This window comes from Felis catus, chromosome C1 (genome assembly GCF_018350175.1).
Source record: "Felis catus isolate Fca126 chromosome C1, F.catus_Fca126_mat1.0, whole genome shotgun sequence".
Classification (NCBI taxonomy): domain Eukaryota; kingdom Metazoa; phylum Chordata; class Mammalia; order Carnivora; family Felidae; genus Felis; species Felis catus.
The window spans coordinates 192,982,564-192,993,627 of record NC_058375.1 but is presented as its reverse complement, the minus strand read 5'-3'; the positions used below and the strand labels follow the sequence as shown (position 1 = coordinate 192,993,627).

Sequence of the window (11,064 nt, the reverse complement as noted above, 5' to 3'; positions counted from 1 at the left end):
TAAATCAGGAAGAGGGGCACCTGGGTGGCTCAGTTGGTTGAGTGTCTGACTCTTGATTTCAGCTCAGGTCATGACCCTAGGGTTGTGGGATTGAGCCCTGTGTTGGGCTCCACTCTGAGTGTGGAGCCTGCTTGAGATCCTCTCTGCCCTTCTTGCCCACCCTCTCTCTCTCTCAAGATAAAAATTTTAAAGTAATTTTAAAAACCACTTTTTAATATACCAGCATGGGGCCTGACATAGTTGGTGAAATAGTTCTGTGATTTATTTTTGTGTCAAAGACATGGTCGTAATTGTACTGCTACCCCAGAACCTCTACCTAGACATAAGCAGCATTCTTTTTTTTTAATTTAAATTTTTAATATTTATTTCTGAAAGGGCAAATGGGAGAGCAGGGCGGGAGGGGCAGAGAATCCGAATTGGGCTCACGCTGATAATAGCTGGCCCGACGCGGGGCTTGAATCCACAAACCATGGGATCATGACCCGAGCCAGAGTCAGAGGCTTAACCCTGAGTCATCCAGATGCCCCGAAAAGTAGCATTTTCAAGGTCTTTAACAAGAAGGAGGCAACATGTTGCAGTGAGTATGGAGAGCCTTGTTCTGGGAAAAAGAGAAACTGACAAGAACTGCGTGAAATCAGAGCAGAACTCTGTTCTTTTTTTGTGACTTTAAAAATTGAGGATTTGTTAGCTCTGACGTTTCTTTCCAATCTTCATATTATGCTTTTCTTTCTACAGCCAGGAAGTGTTATAACTTAACACTAGAAGACATGGTATGCTGAAAAATTAAGTTTCCTACCTGAGAACTGTTTCTGTGGTAGAGGGGAAATCCCTATAACAGAGGTGTGAAAAGGGGGGCCTATCTGCTACAAAACCTTGTGTTGAGGCTGGCTCTGCCACTTCTAACTCCTAAAAATTACATACATACATTTTAGAATTAAAAAAATAGCAATGTGATCTTTTTATTAACTTAGCAAATTATTAATGCTTAGGAAGCAACCTTCAAATATGAAAACCATACTTAATAAACATTCCCACTTCTCAGTATCTATCCTAAAGATAAACTAGCTTATATTTATACTAACTTGTGTGTATCTGGAAGAGTCAAAAGTAACAACCTACATGTTCACAAAAGAGGGTGCTTATTAAACTATGATACATCTACACAATGGGATACCACACATCCGTTAGAAAGACTGAGGCAGATGTACATAAACTGAAATAGAACTGTCAAGACACATTCAGTGAAAAAGTACCATTTATGTAAAAAGGGGAGAGAGGAGAGAATAGACATTACATTTGCATGTATATGCACAGATTGTCTCTAAAAGGATACACAAGACACTGCTTTTTACTGCTTCCCCATTTGTCATATTTTCCAAACGTACATACTACTTAAGGAAACGAAGTTAAAAAATGAGGACACTATGGAGAAAGTGAAACGAAAACTTAAGAGAATGGGAGAAAATAATGACAAATCGTACTACCTGGTGAGGCTCTGGTATCCAGAATATGTAAGAAACTCATAAAACTCAACAACAACAAAAAACACCATTAAAAAATGAGCAAAGGACTTGAACAGACATTCTGAGCATTCTGGTTATTCTCCAAATAACCACAGACACATGATGATACGCGACATCGTTAAACGTTAGAGTTGCAAATACGATTGACAACGAGCTAGCTCTTCACACCTGTAAAGGGGCATAATTAAAACCAACGTTGGTCAGCGCACGGAGAAATTGGGACGCTCACATATCAATCATCACTGGCAGAAATGTAAAGTGGTGCGGCAGCTCAGGAGAAATTTGGCAGTTCCTTAGAAAGTAAACATAGAACTACCATATGGCCCAGCAATTCCACTCCTGGGTATGTATTCAGAACTGAAAGCAGGGACTCCAATACCTGCACGTGAATGTTCATTGCGGCATATTCACAAAAGCCAAATAGCGGAAATATCCCAATGACCATCAGTGGATAAATGAATAAACTGTGGCATATATGATGGATTATTCAGCCATAAGAAGGAATGAAGTACTGATAAATGATTCTGAGGAACCTCAAAAACATGCTAAGCGAAAGAAGCCAGGCACAAAAGGTCACATAGGATCCTATACGTAAGAAAGAATAGTTAACTATAGAAATGGAAAGCAGATTCATGGTTGCCTGGGGATAGAGGGAGGGGAAAATAATAACTCTTTAATAGATGGAAGGTTTGATTTTGGAGTGACGATTTGGACCTAGATATGCAGTTGGTGGTAGCTAGCACAACGTTGAGAAGGCACTAAGTGCTACCGAATTGTTCACTTAAAAATGGTCAATGTTGTTATGTGAATTGCACCTCAATTTAAAAAAAAAAAATAGCATTGAAGTGCCTGGAAATACCTTTCCTCTTCACTTGTTAGGACCTCATCAGAATCCTAAGCCCCAGTTTGGTCAATATGCAAAAGAAAGATGTGGAGAAATGAAAAATGCACAGTGGAAGGTAACACTAAGGCAGTGATTTTCTGGGGTTTTGCCTTAAGCAGCGTAGCGGAATAGTGGCATCATTTACAAGATGGAAAAAGCCAGCTGAGAGATGAACGGATTTAGAGGAGAAATGAGAGGTTCTGTTTTGCAATCTGAGTGGAGGTGACAAATAGGAGAGTGTAGCACCAGAGCTAAAATTGTGTGAACGTCTTAGAATGGTTTCTTCGGCTGTGTCCTAGAGCTTCTTGAGGACAGGTACTTCTTAGTGCTCAAGTATTGGTGAAATAAGCAAGTGACCACAAAGGTATGGATAAAGAGAAGAGAGGCACTCTATCCTTTTATTGGAGGCTCAAGCACCTGGACACGGGTTACAAGGAGGGTGACTAAAGGTCCCGATTTGCTCAGCACAATCCTGGTTTACACCTGTTGTCCCTATTAACGTCACCCTTTCACTCTCAAAAATGTCTGCTTGTACAATCACCTTAAGTGGTCACACTTTGTAGAAGAGAAAGAATAAAATGTGTGCAATTCCTTCAATACAATAGCAGGTGTAACAAGCTTAATAAATACGTCATGGCAATTTTTTAAAAAAGTACCTTAGAATAAATGCAACTGCTTATTTTCAGAAATTAAATCAACAGGAGAGAATCTTTTATTATGCTTTAAGCAAAGAGCAGATTAACCACACCTCCTCCCATTTCCTCTGATCACAGAACTTTAGAATTACAAGGGGGCCTGACAAGTTAGCTATTCTCATTGTTCTTCCAATTAAAACATGTATTTTCTGACACTGGAGACAGCTGGTCACATGTCTCCATTGGTTTTCTCAATAGGGCGGTAACATCTCCACATCTTCAAATAGGCACTGTTCAATCTTTCTGAACAAAGAAATCTTGTGCTAAAAATGAGGAATACAGTAAAATTAAATAACTGAAGATATGTTCTGGTTTCTCAAATTAGTTTTCCGTTGCCGTGCAACACAAGCTTGTGATATATTCTAACATAAACTTTGCTCATTTAACAAAAGTAATAAACTGAAGTCCCAGAAAATACAGCTTAACACTACTGGCAGAAACCAAAATCGAGAGACCCCATCCCCAAAAAAGAGACTTACAGAGTTTTTAAAAGCATGTTTATGTGACTGCACATAAATGTGTGTAAAAAGGGCATTAGGACAGTTGATACCACAAAGATTACAGTAAGAAAAAGCACTTTCTGACAATATTTCACAAATTCACAAGGATCACTTTAATATACAAAGCAATTGCTACCATTCTGAACACAAAGCAGCTACTATGTACATAGTGTTAATAAAATGCATTATAACTCAGTACATTTTCTCTCTTTACACAGATAGAGCACAAAAAGATTTAGGTAAAAAAATTAAAACAGGGATGTTTCTAGAATGTAGGGAATTTTATTAGAAATGTATTTCCCTCATTATATCTACTTAATATTCAACTCCAATAGTAACATCAGAGTTAAAAATCGATACCCTGTTTTGTGCTGATAGTTTTGGGGGGAGGTATTCTTTACCCCAATCCTCAAGGAAAAATTAAAACAAAAACAAACACCATCTTTCTCTCTAGAAACTTCCCTGATTATTTTGTTTCTAAAAAGTCTCAAGTGATACATCTAGGTTAGAAACAATTCCTTTTTTGGGTGGGGAGGACAAATGACATGTGGACAAATCAGTTGGGGACGACTCTACATGGAAAACTGCTAACTAGCACTCCTTTTTGCCACCCCTCCATAAATCCATACTCACAGAACAATGGTGACAAATTATTTCCCACTTTTAATATAAATAATTTTTATTACATACACAAATTGGAGTGGCACCTGGATAAAAATATGTCTATAAAGCATTTACCAATTCAATTTTAAAAACGTAAGAAAATAAAACCTCCCAAACACAAAGATAGATCATTTCACTTGGCCAACTAACATAAGATTACTATTTGCAGGGATTTTCTTCCTTCCCTACCAATTTTTCAACTATCTCAGATTGACTCTTACATTTCTGAGATGCTCCTCGGAAGCTTGGAAACGCCCATACTTCTGTAGGCAAGTATCACATAATGCCTGTATAAAGGAGGTAAAATCTGATTTTCCTACCATTTGCCCCTTTTCAAAGACATTTCCCAAAGATTGTTCATTTTCCTTTCACTTGCTGGTGAGAATAATTAAAAATGTATCAGGTTATATACCCAGCTAGGACCTGCACCCACAGTACCAGAATGCAGACAGGTCAATATTTTCTCTCTGTGCTAAAACAACTCTGCCTGTTTATATCATCTTCACAGGCTTTGTTCTATTTTTTTTTTCTATTTTTATTTTTTTAAAAAATAAATTTCAAGCTAAAACACCTGAAATATAATCCCTCCACTCAAACGTTATCTGGTCCCTCTTAAAGTCTGCCCCCCTGAGGACACATACAAAGGCTTAAGCTACATTCACTAATCAGTACGAACTTATCAGAAGCATATGAGACAGATGGAACTTCAGCACCCTGTTTGATTTATTTGAAATTCTTCCATACTGACTCAGCTTCATGATATGTTCAACCCCTCAGGGATTAGTGCCTCTCCTAGCCATTGATTCGAGAAAGTCAAGGAAACCAGTTCCTAGTACATACAGTGACTGTGCAGTCAACTTAAAAAAAGTCAACGTATCAACATTAAAAGTATTCAAGATGTAGGCAAACCATCCAACAAAAGTTCTAGTTGTGCTTTGTACAACAGAGTGAGCAAATGTATCCCTCAAGTCTTCACCTCCAGGCAGCTTACCAAAGCGCGTTGCGCTTTCCCTTCTCACCGGACCTCAGTCCGATTTAGGTGTTTGATGGTAACAAAGCCAATTTTAAGTGAAAAAACCTCAGTCAAATCATTCCATGTGGTCTCCATGATGATGGTAATTAACTGCCTTGAAAACTATTTTACTGTTCTAGATAAATTGATGGATATCTTGGCACCCTACAGACAACACTAATGTTGGAATGGGAATACAGTCTCATTTAAAATTGAAAATAAGTATCAATTTACTCCAGTTGCTTTTCCTTCTATCTTTATCCATGATGTAAAAGAATCCCATTGGGTTCAAACTCATCTTTTAATTAACTGGGCTAGTCAAATCTAATTTCCTGTTACTTTTCTTTCACAGCTATTTATAAGGCTAGCCTTTAGGTGCTAAAATATTTTAATGAAATTTTCCATTTAAAAAAGTCACATGATTTGAAGAGAGGAAAATGACATAAAAAGCCAGTTGACAATCAATTGATGAGGGAACTTTTCTCAAGTTGCTAACACCCAACAGGGTCATTTTTTAAAAGTGCAAGTTACACCAAACATTTACAAAGAATATAATGTAAATATAATCCAAATAAATATACAACTTTTGTATCAGGTCAACGGGAAACAGCATACCAAAAGTTTTCAGAGCCAAAAAGGCAACAAAATGAAGCCTCTTACAAATAACTGAAAAGGTGTGTAATGACTGTTCTAAAAACCCACTTTAATTCAAAAATCATAACTTTATATTCGCCTTATTTAATCCTGCAAAATGAAGCAGACTTTTTGATCTTCGAAATAAAGAGACCAATTTATGCTAATAAATTGACTGTTGCTGATCACAAAATTAAAAACATTTTTAAAATGTAAAGAAGAAATCTAGATTGAAGTCACTTCAAGTAAGTAAAAGCATCCTGGTTTAAACACACTGGTTGTTTCTTCCTAAGCCTTTGTATGATTCCACATGTCACCCCAAGTGGTCAAAATGATAGTAGGGATTAGGCCTGAGAGACAGAGATAAACTTCAGCCAGATGACTTCTGATCGGACAGCCTGCCTGACTGGTATTGTGCTTTCAGATTCTAGCACTGCTGCTGACCTACCATCAAAACACATTTTTCTGAAAAAAATCCCTGCTCAAATGAAAACACCCAAATTCCTCCCCCAGGATGAGTTTTGAAGAATCAGTGGTACCTTTTAGAAGCTATCTGCAAAATGTTCTTACCACTGTTATAGCTGCCAGAGACAAAGCATAAAAACCAAATACTTTGGGGGCGGGGGAGTTTTCAAGTGACTAGTAACATACATAAAAGTATCAAGCCAAAGAAAAGGAACAGTAAAAATAAAATACTTGGAAGAAAATTAGAAGACAAAAATCAATCATGAGTGCTGGAGTAATGCAGTCCAAGAAACTACCAAACGGGATGCAACAGAACACGCAAAGATGTAAAATTTCATCTGACCTCAATATACTATAATACTCAGCATTCCTGACTTAGGAGCTCTCAGAGCTTCAGATTATATACTGTATGTATTTATATATATGTACACATATATTATACAAATGCCATTTCCCCCCCCCATAATATCTAAACGAACAGAGCACCTATGACAATATGATGGTTGCCAATATGGTACTTGAGTTTGAAAAGAATGAAATTAAAATTAGATCTGATATCAATTTTTTAATAAGGTGGACACATTGGATCTAGCCCTTTCTAAACCACTTTTCAGCTAAACACTATCAAAGTTTGAAAACTCGTAAGAGTAATATATCAAAAATAAACCCCTCCCACTTCATTTTTATTAGAGTTAATCTGTCCTATAGATAAAAGTGCCACATGGCCCTATATTTGCAAAGTAAGCGATACCAAACTTGCTATTTTCTAGGCAAATCAGTAGCATATGTACAGATTCCTATGATGACATTTTCATTCCCTTTTGGCCAATATGAAGAGAAAAAAACATTTATTACTGGTAATGTGGCCATATATGTTCTTGGCTACAAGATTTTTTTTTAAATTATGTCATTTCCTTAATAAAGATTCTCAAAGTTGCATGCTTAAAAACAAACACCTTTTTTCCAATTCTTGTTAAAAAAAAAAAAAAAAGTCTGCACAAAAGATGCTTAATTTCTATCTGTATAAACTGAAATTTTCAAGTCTCTTTATGGGTCTAAAACAGATTTAGCAACAGAATAGATTTCTTACCTCACCATTAAGTAACTGACTTCAAACCAGTGCAATCATCCTCAAGGTACAAAGGACCTGGTGTTTGTAAAAACTTACAAATTCAACCAGCTAATATGGATGTGACTGCCTTGATTCATCAGGGACTAAGAGGACCACCAACTTTTCTAACTAAACAGAATGCCTCAACTTTTGGAAACATTTTACTTTGGAGAATACAACTTGCTAAATACTAGGCAATTTTCATTTATAAAGTTTATGACATTCGAAACATTTTGACTCATTAAGAAAGAATTCTAGTTTGTGAAAAGATTTGTCACTTTGCTTGGTTTCTGCTGAAGTTTTGGAAAATGACACATCTATGCTGGTATACAAATAATTTTTATGCTACAACTTTCCCCATTAGCTCAGCAGGATAAACATCAAACTTTACAGTCGTTTGAAAGCCTTCTTGAGAATCTGGTGAATTGTCCAAATATAAGACTACATCACTCAATTCTTAGAATGATGCTCCTTCATAAACTCTGTTCATCCTTGAAAAGAGACAATGGTTTGTTACAAACAAAAATAAACCATTTACAAATATTAATTAAAAACCTTACTTTTCAAAAGGGACCCAACAATTAACACCCACATCTGTATATTTTGTTAATACATTAACAAACTTTTAAAAATAACCCATGACTAAATATAAAACATTAATTTTCTACACTCTTCTTTTAAAAGGAATAACCTTTTCAAATGAGAAATTATATCTAACATTATGTCAGTTTCCAATTTTTAAAATCCACCTTAGTCCTATTTTTTTAAAGGGTAACTTTTGTAAAGATTTATCAAGCTTAGTGAATGAGTAATTAATAGTTAGAAGTAGTATTGGAAACAATGTATGATACATATAAATACAGACTGGTATAGTCAGGGGTTAAAACAGGTAGCTCCTTTGCAGAACAACAAAGGCTATACAGCATATTGGAAAGCTCAAGCACAACTATCCTTTTTAGGAGAAAACCAAAAAAAAAAAAAAAAAAAAAAAAAAAAAAAAGTTTTGTAAGAATGACAATCCAAATATTGTAGTACAGCAGTCATTCAAATACGTCTGAAGAAAATAACTCTCGTATACATCTAATACTGTACTTTTTATAACTATATCCTTACACTTTCATTAAAAAATTCACTAAGGATACTCTGTTAAAGTATGTTAATATGGAAAAGATTTAAAATCAGTATTTTTCTACAACACAACATTTTATAAACAAAGATATCACTTTGTTTTATTTAACATCTTGAAGGCTTTCCTGTTGGTGGTATAGTGTAAGTGCAAATGGGAACAGTTTAATTAGAAATATCTTTTTAAGTAAATGAGTGACATAAGTATTTTTGAAGGCGATGACAAAAACATTTATTTAAAAACCTTGTTACGTAACTCAAGGGGCTGGTTTACTAATGAGCATCTTTTTACTAAGAATTTAGTACTAACTAAAACAAGCTTTGTACTTTTATTTACTTCAGTTTAATTTAAAATTCAAATACCATGCTTTTTCATTCAGTTGGTTACTTCTTTTAATGTATTCAAGAATGTTGAACACATACAGAACTGAAATAAGAAGCAACAACTGCCCTACGGAAGAGCTACAGTTAATACAGAAGGTCAAGGACAAGTTGTCAGTATTGAAGAAGAGAATGTACATAGAAAGCACTTCGAATTCATTCTTAATTTCTTCAACACCACACTAAAACTCTTTTTTAGAGGGTATATCTCTTTGCAATTTTACATAATTCACAATGAAAATGTGAAAACACGTCAATTTGGCAATCAACACTTCTTCATTGCACCTTACTTACTTTATGCATGCGGCCCACACATTACTTCAGCTCAAGAGGCTGGGGTAATTCTGTCCCTAAGGCAATCAAGGAGCTCAGCACAAACCTTGAAATCATTTAAAAAAAGATTTTCTTTTCCTCATTTCCCCCATCAATTTACAAGTAAACAAATTATTACTTCTTGAAGAGGGTGGGGGATGAAAAGCAGAAGTCTCTTCATGATTCCTGGTGCCGAAAATTTCTTGAGGGGAGACGTGGAGGCAGGTGTTGGAACATTCACAGTTTAATGCAAAAGCACAAATGAATGAAATTCTGTAGTTGCTTTCAGGCAGTTTTGCGCATAGAAAAAAAGAAATGTTTAGAAAATAAAATGTTTATTTTGTCTTTCTGCTTGAGGCCAAGCCAGTCCTTTTCCACCATGACAGGTGAAATTTAAATCCCAAATTAATCTGATTTGTGGCAGTAAAGGTCCTTAAGTGCTTTTAGCTCCTCAATGAGAGTCTTATTTTGGTTTTCAAGCACTGCCACTCTGTTTTCTAAACATTTCACATATTCTTTCTTCTTTCTACGACACTCTCGTGCTGCTTCCCTAGGAGCAAAGGAGGACAGGAAAAATTATGCAACATTTATTTCTATATCACTTATTTTGGCTTAGAATGCTTTTAGATATTTAGCTCAAAGCAACAAATATTTTAATATACATTAGGCATTTGAAAAAACTACACAGAAGGACTTGGAAATTGCCTCATGTAAAATTTTAATATACCATAGATGTTTGATTTCAAAAAAGAACCCCGAATGTGAAAACCCCACAAACAACCCAAAGGGCTGAATGATCACTTAAAATTATATCACTGGTTATTGACAGGATCTGCCTCATACCTATAAAACTTGAAATTCTATAAATATCAATAACTAAGAAAATACCAAAGCTAAATGTCAGTGTGCAAAACATCGTAAATTGAACAGAAAATTCTCACAAACTCATCATTTCAGGGCATTAAAAAAAGACAACAACAATCTAACATGAGTCTCTTCCACAAATGATGTTGAGAACACTGTATATCCACATGCAAGAGAATGAAGTTGGACCCTTAATTATGCCATGTACAAAAACTAATTGAAAATGGATTGAAGATCTAAATGTAAGACCTAAAACTATAAAACTTCTAGAAGAAAACACAGGAGAAAAGCTTCAAGACGCTGGATTTGGCAGCGCTTTCTTGGCTATGCCACCAAAAGCATAGACAACAAAAGCAAAAATAAACAAATTGGGTCACATCAAACTTAAAAAATTCTGTTCATGAAAGGGCACAATCAACAGAGTGAAAAGGCCACCTATGAATTGGGAGAAGATATTTGCGAATCATATATATATCTAACAGGGAGTTAATATCCAGGATATAATCCAGAAATTTTACAACTTACAAATCAAAACCACAATGAGATACCACCTCACATCCATTAGGATGGCTACTATTTAAAAAACAAAAACTTAAACAGAAAACAGCGAGGGTTGACAAGGATGAGAAGACATTTGAACCCTGTGCACTGCTGGTGGAATGTAAAATTGCCCAGCCACTACAGAAAACACTACAGTGATTCCTTAAAAAACTAAAAATAGGATTACCTTGTGATCCAAAAATCCTACTTTTGGATATATATCCAAAGAACACAGGACAGGATATTAAAGAGATATGGGCAAGCCTCCATCCATAACAGCATTATTCATAATAGTCAACATGCAGAGGCAACCCAAGTACTCATCAACAGACGGATACACTGAAAAAATGTGGTACA

At 35.6% G+C, this 11,064-nt stretch overlaps 1 protein-coding gene across 6 annotated transcripts in view; it reads right to left on the bottom strand.

Moving 5' to 3' along the window:
• Positions 1 to 3,581: 3,581 nt before the first annotated feature.
• CREB1 (cAMP responsive element binding protein 1) overlaps positions 3,582 to 11,064 on the bottom strand; it is a 60,720-nt gene continuing 53,237 nt past the window's right edge. For 5 of the 6 annotated variants that reach the window (XM_023259643.2, XM_023259642.2, XM_023259641.2 and 2 more), the window contains one exon: positions 8,448 to 9,853. In XM_023259643.2, coding sequence (XP_023115411.1) covers positions 9,709 to 9,853 — 145 coding nt within the window. In that variant the 3' untranslated portion in view covers positions 8,448 to 9,708. Of the gene's footprint in view, positions 7,977 to 8,447; positions 9,854 to 11,064 lie in introns of those variants that run through there. The other variant, XR_002744916.2, reaches the window with a different exon arrangement.